The following is a 23,130-nucleotide window of genomic DNA, read 5'->3' as shown; positions in this document are numbered from 1 at the left end:
TTGGTTACAGACATTTGAACAGAAAATAAACAGAAACAAAACCAGTGCTGATAAAAGGAGTATAGTATAATAGGCTTTTGGTGGGATTGAGAGTCCTGATTCACTGGAGATCCGGTTGCATTTAACTGTTGTTTCAATACTGACTCCCTCTTGGTCACTTAACCCAAAATTTACTTTTGAGCAATCACTGACACAGCTAATATCAAAGCAGAAGTGAATCTGAGAGCATGAAAAAAAATACCTTACTGCTCTTACTGTCTATACCAGATGTGTCAAATTCACTCAACCCCCTCACAGGCTCGATCCAGATGCAACAGCAGGGCAAGCAGCAACAGTGGTAAATTAATGCGGCTGTTGCTGCCTCCCCCCCATGCATTCCCAACAGGGCTCTGTGCAATGGATTTTGGTAGTGAGCCCTGCCCCCAAATTCCTGCCCCCTTTCCCCTGCACCCGGCAAGTCTCAAGGGCCAGATGACATGACTGGGCTGGATCTGGCCCATGGACCATATTTTTTACATACCTGATCAGGCATAAGGCCGTGCTTGTTCATTTTCTTATATATTGACACATTTTATTGATCTAATTTAGAGCTATACACTGAAGCTATTATTGTTTAATAAGTCCTTAGGCAAGATTTTATTAAAATCAGTAGATTGAGTTGAGGACATCAGGATTTAGTCATTCAGAATATAAACTCTTGAATATTGGGACAATATTTTCTATATATTATATAAGATGGAATATGCAATAGTGTTTATTAAAAGTAAGAAAAATAGTCACCTGATAAAATTATACATAAGTAGAAATTGGGTTCTAATACACACAATTCAGCTGAACTTTGGAGTAACAATGGATGGTATAGATGATAAAAGCAAATATTGTAATACAGTGGCTTCATCACATTTGAAGATAAATACATTAACAGTATATTTGAATTATTTTTCCAATTTCCTCTGGTACAGTGTTAACTTTTGATATTGGAGATGGACACAGTGAAGTTAAGTGAGTAAATAGGCAGATGGATATTTATTGGTCTACAAAAATACTATGACATCAGTATAAGAAACAGAATTGGTAAAAGTATATCAGATCAATGTAGAATCTGATGTAAATGCAGCAGGCTGCTCGTGTTAATCTGCACAGGAAGCATATAATGCTAGTTCTCCATAACTTGCAAAAGATTGTACATTGACTTCCAGGTGTAGTACCAGATGTTGACTTGGTTCCGTGTAGCTTAAGATGATTTGGGCTCTGTGTAACCAAAAAAACTGCCTCTGTTTCACAAGTCATTACGACAGGGTATGCCTGCAGAGACGCACAATTTTAAAATCTTTAGATTTGGGGCATAAAGATCTGGAAATTGGTTCATAAGTGATCCAATAGAGTATTCCTTCAATGTTGAATACCCTTTTCCTGCCATTCTGAAACAGTTAAAGTCATGTGATCCATCTCATCTCTCATGCATTTGAGGGAGATGGGTGTGAACAAGGAGAAAATTGTTCTTCAGGCATGCCCTTTTTAAGTAGTAAAGGTTCATCATTACATTTTAGAACATCAGCCCTGAGAAGTATTAGAGAAGTACATTTTATAACTCAAAATATTTTTGCTATTTTGATTGATTTTAAAATGACACCTATTTTTAAATTATATTACTACTTAGTTATATAAAGTCATACACATTTACATGTTGCAAGGATGTTCCAAGTGAAAATAAGTACACATCAGTCTTATATTAGAATGCAGGAATATTAGAATGTATTCTGATAATATTTGCTTGTTAATAGATGGAGGAAAAATAAATACTGTGTTTTTATCAATAGTGCTCAGAGGGAATAGTGGGTTGGTAATGAAGTCTTGAATTCAAAGTTGTAAGCCTGAACCTGGCTCACACTGTTAGTAACCAAAACCTATCCACTGATAGCTGTTTAATCTCTTTCTCTTCACTAATCAATAAAACAGAATTAAAATTGTTCTGACCTACTAAAATGCCTTTTTTTTGTTAGTATTAACCTCGCCAAGTATACATTATTGGTGCTTATGTTGTTTAATGATCCCAGTGAAATATCTTGGCACTGTGTGGACACAGCTTATAACAGCAAAAGCTGTTAAAGCTTATTTTAGTCCACCAAAATTGAAATAACCTATACCAGCAAAGACCTAACTTTGCTGTTATGACTGTGTCTGTAATAGGGGGATTTTGCTGGCCAAGGTATTTCAGTCAGGGATTATTCCTTATCACATCTCTGACCAACACACTTGTGGCAGTCAGAGTGTAATGTAGGCCTAGCCCACATTTCCCATCAGTATTTTCCTCCTTTAGAGTACTATATAATGGAACACTTTTAATAAAATAAAAGCTATTGACTATTATAAATCCCTGTGTTACTGAATCTAGATGTTGAAATATAGCATAGACAAATAGTGTTCTTTAGTATTTAGTGTAGTGGATTCCAGAGATTTGTTACAAATGCTGTGATGACTGGCTGTGTGGCATTGGTCACGTATAATTTCCCTGTAAAATGAATCAAAATGGTTGACTGGTCTGTTAAATGGATGAAATAATACTTTCCTACCTCAGATAATCAATAAATGTTTGTGATCTCTTTAGGTGAAGTATATCACTCTAGCAGTGCAAAGTTTTTTCATGATCATATTAGGTTATTGGTTTTAAATGTATTCAGTTACTGCATTTATCTTTCAAAAGATGAAGAACAATACATGTTCACAAATTATTTTCTAATTTGTCACTTCTACAGAGTATGACAGGGGAGTGGCACCCACCCAAAGAGAATAGTGGAAACAAACCTCCACCTAATAATAACATATTGGGTTATGTGGTTCGTAGATTGATGGCCATTATCTACCCTCCAAAAGCGGAACCCCCACCACCTGTATTTCCTTCATTTCGTATCAAGGGATGTATTTTGGGAAAACTTTTTAGTGGAAAAACGACCTGTGCAAAGTTCTTGAAAGAAGGTAGAGAGTCTTTTTCTCTAGAACTTGTTTGCTGAGTGTCCTCTCTTAAACTAGCTCTTTGTGGACAGGCCCCTGCACCAATGCAGACCTCATTGCAAGACTGGGAACTCAAATGCATTAGTATGTGCCTGGAACTGACTCTGTATAATTTATTTACTCTCCCGCTCCCAAGTAAAAATGATAAAGTTCCTGAATGTCAAAGTCCACTGTTAATGATTATCTCTCATCGGTTTACTTCAGAATGTATTGAGAGCTTAGGAAATGTTTTCATAGAATTTTCTATTTGTGATATTTATAAAAAAGGTGGAAGGCTAGGTAGATATTCACCTTTATGGACTGACTAAGATATATAATGCACAACCTTTTGAGAATCCAAGTTCACTTAATCAGATGCTGCCAAAAAACTGCACAGTTACTAACATGCATTATACAGTCTCTACAGAGACATATCAGTGGAAACAAATTCCAACAGAAAGATGTTTGCAGTGCATCTTGTCAACATTAATTCTACTTATTCTCTTTTTCTGTGCATTCTGCCCAATGTACATCTATCACAATAATATTTTCTTTGTATTAGGTTGCAACATTCAGATATTGTCTATTGATACTCTGGTTGAGGAAGCCATCAAAACTTTCCATGAAAATGAAATTAAAATTGAAACCAACTTGATTCCACAGGAAGCAGAAGTTTCTGTAAAACAAAATGAAGTAAGTGCACTTCATCATAGCCTGTAAGATTTTTGTTCTTAACTTTCATAGGGAACAGCAAGATGAAATAGGGTAGAAGAAAAATGAATAACCTATGTTTTTTTCATCTTGAAATAACCCACAGATAGAAAACTGTAAGGCAGTTTTGATTAGTGATTTTTTCCCCCTCATCAATAGCTTTGTGTAAACTTTTTTCTTAATCTATTTGTTAAAATTATAAACACAAAAAATATATGCTGTGTTAAAAGCTCTTGTAATCCATACTGGACCATGTTATAGGTAAATATGTAGATATAATTCAGATGCAGTGACAAGCTACAATTCTGTAGTCTCTTATTATTACCTTTTATATAAGTGAAACATTTTCTTCATTCTAGTCTTAAATCTTAAACAAGTACAGTTAAAGCCCTGTTATCTGGCATTTTACTAACCAGAATACTCTATTAACTGGAATTCCAGCTGGTTGGCCAGACGCGGGGGTGGGGCGGGGAAGAAACTTGCACAAGGCAGCAGCTGCCGCCACCCTGTGCTGCTGTCATTCTGCATCCAGCTGAAATGTCCACCCTATGCTGCCACTGCCACCTTTTTTAACATGTTGTGGTGCAGGGGTTTTCAATCTTTTTTAACTTTTTTTTTTTTTTTTTACCCCTTCTGGTGGTGGCGGCTGGACATGAAGCGGAGGGGGGGGGGCCACCCACCACCCCACACCGCCATTGCCACCCACTGCGCCACCGCCCACCACTACCACACCCCTGGCTTCCCACAGCCAGTCGCACATGAGGCTCTGTGGGCTGCTGACAGGCCTTGTGTCTGGCTAATCACATGCTGCCCATCAGCAGCCTGCGGAGCCGCATGTGCGACCGGCCATGGGAAAGCGGGAAATGACAGGCAAGCTTATTGATTGATAGTGCTACCAGCTTCATTTTAATAAAGTACTGCCAAGTAATAGTGCATTTTTAAAGATAATGAGATTTACACTGAAGGCATAGAAGCTAATGAAAGCTATCTTCTTTGTTCTGAAACAATTATTGAAGTGGAGGGGAAGAATGTGGTTTTTACGAACAGCTATCTCAGAATAGTAACTTATTTTCTTTCTTGAAGAATAAATCAGTTCCTTGTATAGGCTTGTGACTGAATACATTGTTGCAATGCAAGAGCTTTCCATCTGAATGTGAGAAAATGCAAGAACTGAGCAGTGCAGTAAAATGATTTCAGACTCCTTTGGAAAGCATTCTTAGATTTCTTTGATGTATACAGGGCATCTGATGTGCCATTGACTGTCTATGTGCTCTGTCTACATGAGACTGAGTGGTGTCAGAGATAAAGGCTGAACAGCCTTCTCTCTCCTGTAACTCCTTCAACCAATGTTTTTTAAACTTACCATAAGTATAAAAATTCTAATATTGTAAAAGCCTAAGTCTGTCTGTCTGTCTGTCTGTCTGTCTGTAATGCTTCATTCACACTCTGACTGGCTGATGGAAACATCAGCTCCCCACCCCGCTCCCTGCAAGCAGCACTGAGGACTGGACAGGGGGTGTGGCCTTGGCTTCCCAACCCCGCTCCCTGCAAGAGGCAGACCAGTGCAGCATGGGGCATTAGGTGGCGGCACTCCATCCCAGCCCCTCCCTCCCCAATCATTCTTGCTGGGCATTTGGTTAGTGCTTTTATAACAGCTTAACATTTGTAAATCTTTCTCATTATAGAGCAGAGCTGTCCAGTTTCTCAGCTCCTTGGGGACCACATGACCAGGGGCCCCACAACAGGTGGCTTTGATCCCTGCTTATAGCATGGCCCTGGACTCACTCTCAGCTCTCTACACTGCCAAACTGCCCTGCCCCCTGAAGCAAAGGCAGGAAGTGGCAGCTGGAAAAGGGAATGGGGAGCCTGGGGTCTCTAGCTGTTATTTCAGCTGGAACAATGGGGGAGTGGCGACTAGGTGAGAGCCCAGGGGCCACAAATTAACCCCCTGAAGGCCACATATGGCCCATTGGGGCCAGTTGGATAGCCCTGCTATAGAATATTCTGTTAATGAGGCATGTAAACAGCAATTAATATGCATTTGTTTAAGTAACCTGCTAATTAAATAAGTTACAAAACCAACAGGGTCTGATGAGTTTGACACCCCTGTACTAAGCAGAACACTTTTCCTCTTTTTACATTGTCAGCCATATTTCAGTAATTTTTTTTCTATATAAAATATGAACACTAATAATATTGCACAAAGTCACGACATTTATTTGGAATTTTTTTTAATCTTTGTGTTATTGACTTCTTTGTCATCGGTTGTCCAGAAATATATCTTCCATCCACCATCTCTCACATTTACAAGGCTGCAGATTGCTATATCAAAACTTTTCCAGAATTTACTCTTATCCTGGTCATGCTAATATATACTCCCTTGCTTCCAGTATGTTAAGGAAATGGGAAGGTCCTGAGACATGTAGGCTGCATTACTCTGATGACATCAATCAAACTAAATATTGCTGTAAACTCCCATGCTTGATTCTGAACCTGTGCTTGTATAAATCAGGAATGCGTTTCACTAAAGTCCATAGAATTATCAATGTAAACTCAGAAAGAAGTTGGAATCGAGTATCTTGACTTTTAATTCCCTGACTTTTATGTGCTTTAGTTTTGATTTTAACATTGCTTAGCATAACTTATTACATGTAATGATTAAGAGTGTGGCGGGCCAGTAGGGGGCGCTCCTGCATTGAGCCACCCATCTCACTGCACCCAACCACCTTCTAGGCTCTGAGTGCCTCCCTGGGGGCACCTCACGTCTGGCCGACCCCCTTCCTGGAGCACACCGCTAGCCTGGGGGTTCCACTGCCACCACCCAGGGCTCTGGACTGATTCTGGCTCTGTGCACCCTGGGAAATGCAGGCCTAGTAGCCCTCAAGGGTACTTGATTCACTTCAAAAAGTTGGGATGCTTCCCTCAGTCAGAAGCACAACTAGTGGTCTCCCTTAGTCAGCCGAACCAAGGGGACCCCAAGGGATAATCTAGACCCACTCCCAATAAGTCTCCCATGCTGGGTACAAAGGAGAGCTTTATTGGTTACAAGGGGTAGGGTTGGAATAGGGTACAGGGTAGAGCAATATCAGAGAAATCCCATAGAGCAAACTCCCCTGGCTGGGTAGCCTTTGATCACGCATCTGGGTTACTGCAAGCTAAATATCTAGTTAGATCTCAGGTAGATTACTCACAAGTATCATCCAGAGGAAGTTGGAGATTCCTTCTGGAGGCAGGCAGTTCCCTGATCATGAGTTTTGAGAGAGAGAGCAAGTTTCAGATGGTACAGCTTTTCACTGTCTCTGAGTCTCCCTCATGGCTGCTGCCCCCCCCCCCCGGCAGTCCTTAACTTATATAGAACTTGTGAACTCTAGCCCTTGTGACCTCATTTACCTGGTTCAGTGGAGTCCAGCACCTGTTGGCTGTCAGCCAACCAATTGAAATACATCACTAGTTGCCGGGCAGACTCTAGCCCACCAGGGAGGAAGCCCCTTACCTAGGTATGTGATACTAGTCATGTAGACAGAGGGAGCAGGTTTCCCCCCTCCCTCAGGAAGGTATCCAGCTCAGGTTACCTAACGAGATAGGGTAAAGGTGTGTCTCCTCTGCTGGGTCCATCCTGACCAAATTGTCACAGCAGAGTTTTTGGGGAGAAACAAAGGTGGCCTTCTGCCACAAAGGGTCTCCCCAACTCAAGGTGGCAGCTAGCTAATTTCGCAGGCAGAGCACAGGGCCAGCTGCCATTTTCACAGACTTATTGTGGTGCCCTTGGTGACCCGACCCCCACTGCTGATTGATAGAGAGGGGTGGGGCCTGACAAAAGGTAGCCCTCTCAGCCAATCAGCAGTGAGGGGCAGGGGTCTTCTGCTTGCTTGCGTGTTTGCCTTAGAGCCGGTAGCCTCCTTTGTGCTAGGCTGTACATCCAGAAGGACTATTGGCTCCTTCTGGGAAGCCAGCATTTTATTTTTAGTCATTTTGTTTTGTTTTGTTTTTGCTTTTCCATGGATTTCATGAAGATCACCCAATTTTGTAATTTCCGCAAATTTGCGATTTGAATAGGTCCCTAATCATGTTCAAGGGCCTGAGCTGGTTACTTCAGTGAAGCTAGGCCACATTTCACCAACCGAAGCTCTTGCACTTCATTAAATAATTTAACAAATATTTTAGTTTGTGCTTTGAATTCCCAAACATATTAACGCTACATCTTTTTGACTACTCTTTTCCACAGCTATCCGTATATGCCCAACTTGGTGCAGCATCAGAGAAATTTTTGAAGAAAGGAAAAAATATTCCTGATGAACTGCTAGTTAACATCATGGTGGAAGCTGTTAAGTACGAACTACAGTAGTTTGCTTTTTATACTCTTCCTTTAAAGTATCTGCTGCTTGTCACTGTCAGAGATAAGATACTGGGCTAGATGGACTGTTCGTCTGACCCTGAATGGCAGACCTTACTATGTTTCAGTATTATGCAAAATGTAGTTGTATGCTTTTTTCTTAGGGCCAGACTTTGCCATTCTGACTCATGGATATTAATAGCTGACTCCATTTAATTGTCACCCTTAAATGTAGCAAAATCAAATACAGTAGTGGTAGGGGGGAATGGGACCTCTAACTCATCAACAATTAATAAAGCTAAATATACCTGTTTAGCCAGAATAAAATTGTACAGTATTTCCTAATGCTTTTCTTTTAATTTTTTTCTGAGAGAAAGTGTGTATGTATAATGCAGACAAGGTTCCTTGGGTGAATTTGATATCTTTTATTAGACCATGCAGCATCTAAAGTTTTATAACCCTATTTCGTATTATATCATCAGTTTTCTTGAAGTAAAGCAGTCATGTTTTTTAATTCTACTCATGACACTGCATTTTAGTTTCCTAATGGGCAATCACTCAAAAATGTACCTCCCACTATTACATCAAGATTCTGTAATAAAAATCTGTTATTTACCAACTGTAAGGCCTCCTCCATACATTACAGGTATCATGCAATTAACTGGTTAATTGCACAGTTATCTTAAAACCACACATGCAGAGTACTTTCCACACCATAAAGAGCTCCAGCCAGATATAAAGTTAGACCTTAAAAATACATACTAACTTTATAGCTGGTTGCAACTGAGCTTGAATTTGCATATGTAGCAGGATTTCCCCTGTGGCTGGGAGCTCCGTCAGCTGATGGGGTTTCCAGCTGCAGGAGTATACTTTGCCTAGCCAGGACTGGGAGTCCTCCAACTAAGGGGATTCTTAGCCTGTTGCAGGTGCTGGGTCCTAGCAATGTGCCCAGGTTTCATGTACTCCCAAGGCGTGGAGATGGCAACAGTCACACTCTCCCAGCCCCTGGGGCTCCATGCACCCTCGGGACTGGGAGATGACAGCAGTGGCATCTCCCAGCTGTTGACCTACATGGGGTGTAGCAGGAGGCACAATTGTGTGGATTGCTCATTAGATCCCATTGCACCTTTTATGTGTACTTGTAGAGGGGCCCTAAATGTCAGCAGAGAAGAGAAAACTGATGCTGCAACATTTCTTCTCATAGCATAAAGATCAGTTTTTCTGACCTTATGTAGAAAACTGAAGTACTTTGGAGTTTGGCTTGATTTTAATCTGGCTTGATTTTAGTCTTCTTTAATGTTTTTCTATTTAACCAACTTTTTTCTTTGAAGTGTTTATTTTAATAATGTATGCAAGGATCCTGTGATATTCAGGATATTTTGTTGTGCCTAATTTAGATTGAAGAATGATAGGAGAATCACTTCATTGTTATACCTTATTAAATTAAAATAATTTCAGTAGGTGTTTATTGTACTTTATTGTTCATTAGGCAAACACCGCAGAAGAGAGGATGGATCATGGATGGGTTTCCAATGACAATAAATCAGGCAAAATTACTTGAAAAAGCACTTACAGGCAGTGATCTAGATGAAGCACAAGTAAAGGATGAACGTTCTAGAAAGCCCTTACTAGTTACAGACCCAACAGCTCCCAAAGGTCCACCTTTACCTCTACCTGCATTTGATTTTGCTTTGTTACTAGATGTTTCAGATATCACAGTGCTAAAGCGCATGGCTGACTCAAAGAGTAAGTTACGTTTCTTTGAATGCATTTATGAAACCTCTGTGACATCCACATCCTAATATAATAGGAAATAAAAACTAGTTATGACACTGAGACAACTATATTTATCAAGGTTGCTCTACATTTATGCTATCAAGGATCATGTGACCTATTTGCCAGGAGTTTTGAGAATGAATCTTAAATTTCTTATACATATTTTATGTCACAGGTAGCAAGAACTTATATTATTTACTCATACTTTAAATGATGATGATGATTAGGAACTGTTTGTTCAGTTTCATCCTTAGCTTTGCTTTTCATCTGTGAAGACAAGGAAAGGGCTTAGCTGAATTTTAATATTTTGCTAAGATCCTTTTGCACACCCTGCACTTTGCTACAGTGCATAACCAAGTCTAAATAACTCTCTAATCATAAATGTTATCTCAAGCTTTACCAATATTTACTAGATTTGACCATTCAGCTCCATACAATGAAGCAAAGTACCATCATAGCAATTTTCTTTTAATCTCACAAGATCTCATGCATAAACTTGGCATCATATTATTGTAGATACTTTCAAAATATTACAGTTTTTTCTGTTTAAATCTGCCTGCAGCTGAAAGTATGTGTGTGTGATAATCTTACACTGTGTTAACACCCAATGTTGTGCCATATCTTGTATAATTTAATGAAGTACCAAGCAGAAGAAACGTAAAATAGAGGAGATGCAGAAATATGAGCAGTTAATTATGCATAGGTAGAAAACTTCATTCTCAAGGGTTGCATAATGCATTGAGAATGTTATGGAGGGATGGACAGGACAGGTTCTCATCTCACTGAGCATCAGCACTACTCCTGCTTTCATTGCTTCCTTGGCTGTTTCTTTAATTATCTGTTTTTGACCAAAATGGACAAAACATTTTGTAGTAACAAAACTTTTTGTAGAACTGAGCTAGGATCCAACATAAGCTTAAGGAAGCTCAGCAATGGCCAGCTCTAACTCCCCCCTCAGACTTTACCCTCTTACTAACCCTGTCTGGACACATGAGGATATACTTTCATGAAGAGATCTTATGTTTGCCAGTCTGTAAGGAGACTGTGCCTTAAACTTCCAGAATGGCACGGGGGAGGGCTTTGCTTTTACTTGAAAGGTTAGCACAATTTAGTGCATTTGAGTTACTCTCCACTTGGCTAGTTTAGCTCAGGTAAGAGGGACCACACTGCAAACCATGTGAGCTATACAGAGTGCTTTCATTAGCGGCACTGGGTGATTGAACAGAGTCAATTACAAAGTTGCTGGAATTTACTAATTCTAGTCTCAGCATTACTCAAGCGCCAACCAGTATCCCCAGACATGAACTTAGGTATGTTTATATTTTGACAAGAGTCAGGTTAGGGACAAAACACAAATAACAGTAAAGGCAAGCCCCTGGAATGTAATACTTGAAGTCTAATTAATTCGAAAGAATCCTGATACTAAAACATTTTTAAAAATTGACAATTCATGCTAGAATTTCAAGAATCTGAAGAGAATATATTTCCTGTTAATCTCCTGTACTACCTACTATCTTTTTATTTTCAGAATATATGATATGAGTATTTTAAATAAAGCAGTTTTCATTTTGATAAAGTTTTTAATAGGAACCCAGAACTAGCTCATAAATTTTCTTTTTTAATGGATTCTCTAATATGTTTCCATGTAACAAATTAGAGTCAACTCAAGACCAGCAGGAAGATAGTGATCAAGCTTCTGATGCTGAACTCAAAGAAAGAGAGAAGATTGATTTAATCAGGGACCAGATGCAATATAGGTTAGTTTTATTAAATACAATAATAATAACCTCTAATATCTGAGTATTTGGGCATTTTGTGATATTTGAAGTACATTGGAAGTCAGATTATACTTCACATTGCAGTATTCATGTGCTTAAAGTTAAGGATATTTTCAAGATTTTTGCTGATCCTAGACCTGAATCAGTACCCTCATTTCTTGATATTGTATAATTCCAAAAGATAGTAATTTATATATGCAGCTTGTTGTAGTCTTAAAAGCATTTATTTTTTTCAAACATGTAGAGAAAATGGTCCTATTTTATTATTTTCTTTATTTATATGTGCTTCAGTGATGTGGTAAGATATTAGAATGTTGTGTCAAACATAACTGAATATTGTCTCTTAATTTTGTTTTGGCCACATTTCCTAAAATGTACTCTTTTGTATATAAAAATATATAAAAATAGTATTCAAACATAAAATATTCATATATCAATATATAAAAGTCCTATAATATTCATTAATAATATTAATATTAAATATTCATAAATAAAATATTCAGAACTCTTGGGGAGGGGATATCTTTTATTAGACCACCTAAATGGTTGCAAAAATAAATAAACAAATAAAATAGTTGTATATACTTTACATTTTCCAATATTCGATTTAATATGTTTATTTGAGACTTACAAATTTAAACATACCATATTGATATAATTTCACAGAATTGTAGGCTTTCGGGAGAGCTGGCCCAAACTGGAGAAGTGGTTTTCAGTGCAGCAAAATATTCTAGTGAAAGTAAATGCAGAGATAGAAGAGAATCTTTTGTGCAAAAGTGTAAAGGAAATCATACTGGAAGAAATTTTCAAAAAACAAAATAAAAGTAAGGTATTTAATTTCTATTTTTCATATTGAGATTTTAATATTAATATATATGGGTTTTGTATAATTAAGTGAGGTATATGCTAAAAAAGTTTATTGCTGGTGACATTAAAAGTACATGAAAGTGAAAAAATATTTATATTTGTTGAAAAGTGACCTTTCTTATTCTTGTGGCAGACTTTTTTATATACTTAAACATATTTTTTAATTAATCATTAGTCTATTGGCAAAGAACAGTATTACACTGCAGATGCAAAGAATTTTTTCCCGTTAGTTAGAATGTTGTCAATTTATCAATAAAAATCTATATTCACTTGTAGAAATTGGTTAGATCAAAATGCTGTCAATGTTGGATCAAAATCAAGCTTTGAAGCAAATTAATAATATCAATTTCAATGTTGTTATGCAAATTGGACATTGTTGGTAATTTTATTTGGCTCTTTTGTGAGTATTTAAATAAACATTGTTGTATAAACCTGTGCCAAAGTCTCTCCCTAGATACATTGGTATAAATTAGGATGAAGTTACATTAGCTCAATCTGGCACTACAGTGGTATAACTAAAAAAACATTGCCCAGTAATGTTTTATTTAAAAGAAAATTATTTTGACAAGTCCTCACAACTATGTAATTTCTATGAACCTAAATAGATTCAAGCATTTTCAGGATCATTTCTTATTAAAGAGAATTCAGTTAAATACATTAAATAAAACTATAAGTACTTGTTGTTTGCACAAATATACGGTGTAACAGTGAATAATCATAAAAATTCTTGCTGTGAATTACAGTTCAAAATTAATAACATTATTCTAATGCTGCTTTTATCTAATTATATTTTTTGTTGAAATTATTTTAAAGGAGAACAACTGGAAAAAAGAGAATCTGAGAAAAAGCAAGGAACTCGCACACCTTTGCAACCAACTGAGACATTAACAGATAAAAACAAGGAAACTGAACGTATTTCTCAAGATAAGGAGCCTGCACTCACAAAATCCAAAGTACCCAAAGGTTTGTCAGCAATAGTGAACTAACTGATTTTGAGCTTTTTTTCTCAGCTCTTTATAACAGATGTTGGGGAACAGAGACATAAATACCAGGGTCTATGCCCTGGGCAGTGGCAGGGGCAGGGGTGGCTGTGACAGTGGTGGCAGGTGGGCTAGCAGCAGTGGCAGCTGCTGTTCTCAGTCCCCTCCAAGTGGACGCCCAGGGCTGATGTTCCAGTTGCCCATCCTTTGTTACACTACTGCTGGAGTACTTATACTGTATATATTTCAAGATAAAATAACTAGAGCCCTTTTTCTGCAAGGTAATGGCCCTCAACCTATCTACCTTTTCAGATTATATAAATCAGTTTCAAATCTAATGAGACACTAGAATGTTTAACATACAATGTCTAGTATATATAATTTAGCCCTGTGAAATAACTGAGTCTCAATTTCATCCTTTGTTTCCTGTGTTAAACCTCAAAACTAGTATTTTCACTGGATCGAATAACACAATATTTTTTTTATTGCTAACACTCAAAACACTTGTAACTCAGCATACTAATGGTGTATATGTTTTTTGTGTCTGTGCATGCATTAGAGTTACCCAAAAAGTCAGACTCCTTTAAAGACAAAAAAAGAAAGAAAGACGAAGCAGCCAAGGGAAAAGATGCAGCAAATAAACCAGGTTAAATATACGTTTGCATTTTTTACTGTTTTGGAAATTAACCTAAGACTATTTAGTGTCTGTAGTTATCTTCAATGCCTCTCTTTAAAAATAGCATTAGTACCTGTTAATTAATTGGAAGAACATGCTGAAACAGGGAAAATTAGAGTAATTTTTCAGTGAAGGGAGTCTGCATGCCATTTCATGATGGAGTCTTCTAATTTTCATACCTAACAAATATTTTTGTGTTTCCAAGAATTTTGATTGAATTTTGGGGTGAAATAGCAAGCTTTTCATTGACTTAAATGTAGCCAAGATTTTCCACTAGAAGTACTGCAGAAACAGAACACTCATGTCCTATGAGGAAAAAATATGTTGGGTCAGTCATCAGCAGCAGCTCCAGGTTTATATCAGTGGATTCTCAATGGAGTTCAATCCTGTTTTCTATGCTCGGAGGGATAATGTTGGCAAAGCAGAGGGATGAATGTTCAATAGGAGACCACTGACTACTCATTAGGCCATTGATACGGACATACTAGGGAAAAATAAAAGAATGATACTCAGAATGCTTAGCACAGGTATTCTAAGGTATAAATCAGAGTGCTTTAGTTGACCATCAACTTACCTGTTTTCTGCCCCACAAAATCAACACTGTTAAAAGCAACTGTTCCTTTGGGCATCACTGTTTCAAAAACACTGTTTTTGAAAAGCACAGAGTTATGGTAGCTACAGAAGCGAATCAAAATGTATCTTTGCTAAAAATGTTAAATGTCTTTCAACAAAAAGGGACTATTAAATAAGCTCCTTCAGGTGTTATTGTATCTTCTCTCTGAATGTGTTTAAATCTAGATCTACATAATATCTTCCCATTATATTTTCTAATGAATCTGTCCAGCATTTTTGGCCTACCTCCTATTCCTTTTGACTCTTTATGTATGTATATTTATTCATTAACTTTCAGTTTAATTTAAAGTAAAATTAAAGCCAAATTCAAAAGAAACCTGATATAAATGGAATGCAACCGACTTCGTCTCTCTTGGTTTAAGCCGGGTTTTCCATCTTCTGGATGGTGTGGGGCTGCATGTCCTGCAGGCCCCAGACCCATAGGTCGCACACCCTGTGGCAGCCCTCCTGGGGGTTCTCTTCCATTGTGCAGGCAGCTCATTCCCCTTCACCCTATTGCTGCAGTCAGCCCAGCTCTGCTCCAGGTCATTACAGCCCAAGGAGCCCAGCTCCTCTCTCTCTGGCTGTACACAGAGCATGGGTAGCACAGTCCCCTCCCTGACCTCCCATTCCACTGCCCCAGCCTGCACCCAGAAGCAGGTTAGGAAGCAGGAGCCAGAAGAGAATGGGGAAGCCCACAGCCCTCAGCTGCCATAGCAGCAGATGTTATACGAGGAGTGGTGGCCAGGTTGGAGCACACAGGCCACATATTAACCTTCCATGGCCACATACGGTTTGCAGGTTACCAGTTGGACAGCTCTGGGATAAAGAATGACACATCTGAACAATAAAATGCTTAGCCTGCAAAGTTCATTTGAAGGCAACCAAGAATGCAAGTCTATTAACTTCTTCTTACATAAAATATGTGCAGCATACTAATTGTTCATTCTTATTTAAGGCTCTGCTCGAGGAAAATCACCAGTTCCACCTGAAGATCTACCCCCTTCAGCTGCAGTTGGACTGCCACCAACTAAACCAGGCTCAGATAAATGGGTTTATATAGATGAACCACTACCAAAGGTGCAGGAATTCAAGATTATTTAAAAATGTTCTTCTCAATTTTACAGTGAATTTCCCATATACTTTGTCATAATACAAAATCATTTGTTTTTAAAGACTTTTTTCAATAGGTAAAGAGTGAAGGAGAAGTTGTTGCATGTATTTTATATGATATTTATTTGCTTTATATGCTTCCCTCACCAAAAAAGGCTCTGGGCACCTTGCAACAAAAAGAAGATAAATTAAAAAAACAGATAAAATATTAAAATATAATAGTGAGTAAGAAAATGACTCCCCAGATAATACCTGAAAACTTAACTGTGCCTGCTAAACACCTGCCCAAATAAGGCAGTGATTCCAGATAGGGCAGTCTTGCAGTGCTTCCAAAAGATGGGCCTCAAGGGGCAAAGAGTTCCAAAGCTGACAAGTGACTACTGAGAATAATTTCCCACATATTTTTGCTGCTCACACTTGGCACACAGATGGAACTTGCAAGAGGTTGGTCTCAGCTAACTTAACGAAACATAAGGAAGGAAGTAATCCCTTAGGGCGCAGTTGGGGGGCGGCTCCCCGCTATAACTGAGAAGGCTTTGCAGGAAGCATTCTGAGTTACAATAATTGCCCATTGCAAACAGAAGTTCCCTGTTGGTTCCAGGGAAAAGGGGAATCTAGCTGCTGGCTGGGAGCCTGTAGCTGGGTTCCCACAGCAGTGGCCCCTCCTGCCTGGGAGGCTGCAAAGTTTTCAGAATGGGAGGCGGGAAAAGAAGCAGAGGGAGCTCATTCTAGGGGTTCCCCAAGTGGCACTGGTGGGTGAGGTGCATGAATTGGAGCCCTCCCACCTCAGGGGACTCCAATACACCTGCCCCACCTTCCAGTGGGGGCTGAAAAACCCCAGACCAAACTCCCTCTGCTCCCTTTCCCCCTCCCATTCTGAGAACAGCGACAGGTTGGCAGGCAATGCAGACAGAAATGACAGAAGATGCTTTGTTTTTAAATGTCTTCATCTGACCCCTCATGTAATGAGTGTTCAGAATTTCACCTGATAGGTCATTCTTGAAGCACTCTGCAGCCATGCACTTGTGTTTGGTCATGGCTGTAGATTGCTTTCTGTGGCCAGATCTGGCAAAAATTGTCACTTTTGTCCGTGCCCTTAGTTAGGTAGGACCCAGGACAATTAGGCCAGTTCCGTCTAAGGCCAGTTAGATGAAAACCATCACGCTGAATTGTGCCTGCAAAGCTATTGGAAGCTAGTAGAGAGCTGGACTGTAGAGAGCTGGAGTAATGTGTTGGTAATGATCCATCCCCATCAGAAGGTGGTCTGCCACATTCTGCACCAGTCTTAGCTTCCAGACAGTCTTCAAGGGTACACCCCTGCAATAACAAAATATATTAAGACTTTTAAGATAAATTCCTTAGAGCAGTGCTTCTCAGCTTTGTTATACTCAAGGCACCCATCATTAGTCAAGGTCTGTGGAAAATGCTGCTCTTAGCTTTGACTTGGTTTTTTACTATAGAAAAACAATAGAACAATTCTGCTTTTGCAAAGAACTCAGAAAAGATGCAACAGGTCAGAATGTTTCTAACACTATAGACTCCTGTTTGAAATGTCTGGGTTTATCTTGTGAATCATGTTCACTCCCACCTGTGCTAACACTGTGTGGCTTGCCACAGCAATCTTTAAAGGAGCTCAAGGCACTGCAGGGCCCCATCACACTCTGGTTGAGAATCACTGCTTTAAGAATCACAGTGAACAGTAGCATATGGGTGACAAGATGTTACTACTTTTTAATATTATGAAAGACATACAGATAGTAAACAAACTTTGGTAGGATATTTGTAATTTATTATCAAGAATGTAAAAGAAATGTATTTCAAGTAGTCTATTATCCAGGTATAACTTCTTTTTTATGTGCTGGTGATTATATTTGGCAGGTCAGTAGAAAGTGTATGAAGTAATGAATTGTTTATTTCAATAATTAACAGGAAATACCAGAATTTTTAGTGCCTTATTGGGAGATGGTAGAAAACAACTATGTAAATACCATCAAAACTATACTTAGACATCTGAGAGATGAACGGCATTCTCTTATTTATTACTTAGCAGATATTAGGTGAGTACTACTAGCTTAATGCATTAGCATTTACATTTCATATATTCCCTTTGCCAGTCAAGGTAAATTTTAGCTTTAAAACTCTCTAAACTCACTGTTCATAGAAACAATTTCCTGAATTATCTGAAACGTCCAGATCATAAGCAAGCGTTTGTATCTCAGTGGCAAGCTGATTTTAACTCTACTGCTGATGACCTGTGGGAGGATGAGGAAATAAAAGCAGAATTACACCAAAGAGTCACTGTAAGTAAAATGGCAAATGTTACAGTCTAATGAGTTGTGAAGCTCCAATGATTTGAACTCTCAGAATATTATTATTGTACGACTTCTAATATCTTAATTATTTTATCAATTTTCTGGAGTTATTTCAGTTTTACCTTTATAATATTTTCTATTATATCTGTATTTCTGTCAATTTTTTACCATTATATGTTTTTGTTCCCTTTTATTTGTGTGATAGTGTTCTAGTCACCTTCTCTCCCTTTCCTCATATACCAGCATGCATTCAGCTATTTTTACTTAGATGGACTATAAAAAGGTACTCTACCCCTAAAGGGCTAGGAACCTAGCTGCAGGTGGTCAACTGAATAGTCTTTCTGGATGGGAGGTTGGGGACCATCTGGAACTGATAAGCAGTGGCAAGTAAAACCACAAAAGTATAAGAACTGTAGGATGGGAATGCAGAAAAGGTTAGATTGATGTTCTAGGGAGAAGCCCAGAGCTAAAATTGCCCCTCTCCTGATGTTTGGATAAGATAAAGTTTGTTTGTTTCATTTGCTGTGGGTTCAAGTTCATTTCTATAAAACATGGACTTGATTTGCCTGTGATTCTGAAATGATAGCATCTACTAGGGGTGTGCGAAGCAGGCAGTATTCGATTTGGATTCAGCTTGATTTGGGGGACAGTGATTTGATTCACTGATTCCAATTGCTGTCCCGATTCAATTTGGCTGAATCTGAAGATTTTATTCTGATTTGGAGAATCAGTGATTCGGCCATAGACACAGCTTTATATGTTTTTTCTACATACCTCAAGGTACCAGGCGTGGTTCATGAACACTGAGATAGTGGGGCAGATGAAGCATCCCACGGGAGTGTGTGGGGGGGGTCTGCCACCAAGCTCATGGGGGACCCCCCCACATCCCCTGGCTTGACAGTTGACCGCAGGGGGACCCCACATGCCCCCCTAGACCCAGGAGGCACCAGTTGCTGAGCTGGGGGGCAAAAGGGACTCTCGCATGCTCGGCGGCAGACCCAGGAGTGGATCAGAAGTACTTCCAATTCACTTCCCGGTCTACCGCCAAGCTCATGGGGGACACCCAACCCACGCTCTCATGGGATGCTCCATCCACCCCAGCATCTCAGCGTTCATGAGCCGTGCCTGGTACCACAAGGTACGTAGAAAAAACATAAAATCTGTGTCTATGGCTGAATCATAGAATCTCTCTGAACCAAATCGGAGGCTTCTGATTCGATTCGGAGAGATTAATGGGTCTCCTGTTTCGATTCAGATTCGGAGATTCAGCCGTTGAATCGGGCCAAACTCCTCCGAATCAAATCAGCAACCAGAACTTCTCACAGCCCTAGCATCTTCAAAGTATGGGAGTGATTCTGTGAAATTTTGTATCGTTAAGGATCCTGTGAATCCTGGCTGGAAGTGGCACGCATGCATTTCTGCTCCCTGACTCTTCTACTCCCTACATACTATAATTACAAACTTCTCTTCACTTGCTTTCCTTGCTTAGCTGTTGTGCTCTTGGAAATACCATCTCCTTCCAAGTGAAATAGTAAAGGTCCCAACAGGAGCTGGCCAAGTTTAAACATAGATAAACGCCTCCGAGAAATGTAATAAAGAGCTATAAGCAGGCCAGCCTCCCACTTAAAAGCAAATAGCAACAAAATTGCTACTGCTTGTTGCTATTGGATGGTGCATATTGGAGTGATTTAGCTGAAATCATTGCAGGAAATGTTATTATTTAAGTCCAGATGGACAAAGAAAAAACAGAGATTGAGGTGGTACAAAATCCCACAATCAGGACAGCTGTTTCTGAAGGGAACACTGGTGGAATCGTGGTTGTACACACTGGACGTACCCAGACGAGTGCAGACATTTGGTTCCCTGGGGACAACTAGCAGTAGGACACCTCGTGCCACTGCTAGTTGTCCCTGGGGAATGCCTGTGTCATGTGCCTTCTGGCACATGGCAAGTTTATCCTGGTTGGGGTAAGAGAGGCTGGGGCCAGCATAGTTGCTGGCCCCAGCAGCCTTACCTAGGGTGCTGGGTGTCAGGGAAGTTGCAGCTGTGCCACTCCTGCAGCTTGGAGCCTGGCCAGCAGCCAAAATGTGGCTCTGGCTGGCCATGCTCTGTTTTTTGGTGGCGTATGCTGTCTCCACATGCACTGCCCCACTTTTTCTGTGTGGGTTTTTTTGCCCCCTGGATTTCCCCCCACACTGCAAGATAGTAGCACGGGAAATGCCTGAATGTGTGGTATGTGGCACCGCAGACATGTCTGCGGCACCATGTACCTGCATGGCCGAGCTTGTCTGCATGCAGCCACTGACGTGATAGAAGTTACATGGAACCTCTTATCCAACAGTATTACTGTTATGATACATATTAGGAAATCCTAATCACTGGCCCCTTGGGTGTCTGTCATTTTAGGAAGTTGATACTAAATATTTTCCAGAAAGAATCTACCACAAAAGAATTGGTTCACCTGAGTTGGGAGGCAAAATGGCAGAGAGGTTTTTTTTTTAATTTAAGTGGACACACAAAAAATGTGACACAGGCACCATAATATGGTTAAATGCAGAGACAGATGAACCTTGTTCAACTTGGAGTACACACCTATATACGCAAGGTGCTCTGGGAGAGCTATAAATGTGCGGCAGTGGCTCAGTAGGTTTTAAACTTGTGGATGAAAATTTGAAGGCTATGCTGATTCCTCTACACCTTCAGGCTCCGAGGGTAACAGACTGGAAGACAGTCCCAACCTTTCTTCATCTGGGAGATATTAGAGAAGATAAGAGGATACATAGATAAAGAGCATACTCCTACACATGTATTTCGGTACATAACAACAAAAGAGAATGGCCATGTAGAACACTTCCCACATGAGATCTCATCCTAGCTGCTTCCTCAGAAGATGTCTCCGCTGTGCCCATTCAGATCAAAGCAGTGACCCAGCTACTGGAATGAACACTTCATTAATTATGAAACCATCTAGAAAAAAGTGTGATCTTATGTCCCAAAATGCCCACGGTGTGCTTTATCCAGAACAACAGCATGTAACCAATTAAAAACAGTCTCAAGAGATGGAAATCAAGTCCAGTCAGTCAAGTACTGTATTCCCTGTCTCTAACAAATGTAAAACCATATAAAGAATAAAAGGGATTTGAAGTACACAAGTCCAGGAAATACTAAAGTTCATGATACTTGGTATTGAAGAATTATCTACATTAAATATAAAAGGAATAGAACTGCGCAGGTTAAAAGATCTGCAGACTATCAAATAGCTTTTTGATTTTTTTCCTAAAGAATATTGCCTTACTAGGTGGTCTTCTAAGCCATAGTGATTAAGAATGTAAGGCTTTGATCATTTAAGCTAAGAACTGCTGATATTCCCTCCTCCTTTGCTTTAAATTCACTCTACTATTAGAGTTTGCAGAGTAGTGATGCAACTGTGCATCCATTGTGCTCTCTTGGGCAGATTCTTCTGCCAGGGCACCAATATAATTTCTAATAACAAATTTCTAAAGGGTTCCTAAGCCCTCACACATCATTTATTTGTAACTGTATATGCATTTGTATTTTAGGACCTAAGAGACCGTCTCTGGGACATTTGTGATAACAGACGGGAAGAAGCTGAGCAAGAACGTGCTGATTTCATGAATGATGGGTGGTTACCAGATCATATGGGAACAGTGATGAACCATTTCTTATCACTTATGCAGGTATGATTTAGCCAGGAGGGTCCTAGTTCTGCAGTAGATCATGTTCTACTGAGTCTTCACTTTTGTGGACATATATGACTGCAGGATCAGATCCAATATAGCAAATGACCTTTTCATCACCTTCCTCCTATGAGTGCATACAATTAAGCATTAATAGAATAAAAATAAGTAAAAGTAATAACACTGTATCACCTTGCAGACAAAGGCGATAAAGAAAAATACTAGTGCTAAGGGCAAATGTGCTGCTTTCTCATATAAAATAATTCTGGCAACCTTTTTGGAGAAGTTCTAATGCTCCCATACTTTGAAGCAGAAACTTGAAATTTAGGAGTGACCAGTCTTTGTTTCAGCTAGTTGCCTTTTGCTGTTTCTGAGAAAACCTGCTCAAGTTTGGCCAAGCTATAAACCTTGGGAAAATATCAGTTCACAAAGGCTCAGTGGAGAAACCTGAGAAATTAGCTACTATACTATCTACTCGGTTTATAAAAATAGATATTACCCTTCTCTGTCTTTTAGGAGATCTTTGTATCATATTTCAACGTATATAATCAAAATAATACTTTCCATAGATGCGGGACCAATGATGCTGCACATTAAGACCATCCTTTTCATAAACATAACTCTCTAGCACCTCAAATCATGTGTCTGCCTGTGTGTCTGGGTGCTGAGCAGAAAGATGTGTACAAGTAGCTAATAGGAAATGTGAGGCATTTGAGAGAGAGAGGAATGAGAAGCACAATCAGAACTCCTCATAATTTAGGTGTCAAACTTGGGACTGAACCCCATCATGTTAGGTGGTGGAGCTGCCCATCTGTTGCCCAATAGTCTAGTAGCTAGACCACTCACCTAAGAACTGGGAAACCTAGGGAGCCTGTACACATGTGCAGAGGCTGCTCCGATGCGCTAGAATTCCAGCGTGTCAGAGCAGACTTGATTAATCAAGTCTGTTGGAGCGTGGCAATTGCCATGCTTCAGCGGCCTCTTATGTCTTGTGTATCACAGTCTCCATGCTTAAAAATGGCATTGGGGGTGCTTTTTCTAAAGCTTGTCAAATGAGCATTAGTTCAAGCACCCCTGCCACCATTTTTAAGTGCAGGGGCACTGATACTCAAGATGCAGTGGTGCTTTAATTAGTGCGACTCTCAGAGCCGCTCAAATTAAAGTGCGGCCACCCTACCCCCAGAACACATGTATGCGACTCTCAGAGCCGCTCAAATTAAAGTGCAGCCACCCTACCCCCAGAACACATGTGAAAGTGCCCCTGGGTTCTAAGCCCTCTACAA

At 39.6% G+C, this 23,130-nt stretch overlaps 1 protein-coding gene across 1 annotated transcript in view; it reads left to right on the top strand.

Moving 5' to 3' along the window:
- Positions 1–21,853, top strand: part of SPEF2 (sperm flagellar 2) — a 69,278-nt gene extending 47,425 nt beyond the window's left edge. Inside the window, exons 11-22 of the mRNA XM_025192628.1 lie at positions 2,757–2,976; positions 3,554–3,684; positions 7,928–8,031; positions 9,525–9,781; positions 11,469–11,568; positions 12,256–12,413; positions 13,270–13,419; positions 13,996–14,082; positions 15,683–15,804; positions 17,767–17,894; positions 17,999–18,137; positions 21,710–21,853. Coding sequence (XP_025048413.1) covers positions 2,757–2,976; positions 3,554–3,684; positions 7,928–8,031; positions 9,525–9,781; positions 11,469–11,568; positions 12,256–12,413; positions 13,270–13,419; positions 13,996–14,082; positions 15,683–15,804; positions 17,767–17,894; positions 17,999–18,137; positions 21,710–21,853 — 1,740 coding nt within the window. The remainder of the gene's footprint in view (positions 1–2,756; positions 2,977–3,553; positions 3,685–7,927; positions 8,032–9,524; positions 9,782–11,468; positions 11,569–12,255; positions 12,414–13,269; positions 13,420–13,995; positions 14,083–15,682; positions 15,805–17,766; positions 17,895–17,998; positions 18,138–21,709) is intronic.
- Positions 21,854–23,130: the final 1,277 nt, after the last annotated feature.

The sequence above is a fragment of the Alligator sinensis genome, unplaced genomic scaffold (assembly GCF_000455745.1).
Source record: "Alligator sinensis unplaced genomic scaffold, ASM45574v1 scaffold536_1, whole genome shotgun sequence".
Lineage (NCBI taxonomy): Eukaryota > Metazoa > Chordata > Crocodylia > Alligatoridae > Alligator > Alligator sinensis.
This window is presented reverse-complemented; position numbering and strand designations above follow the sequence as displayed.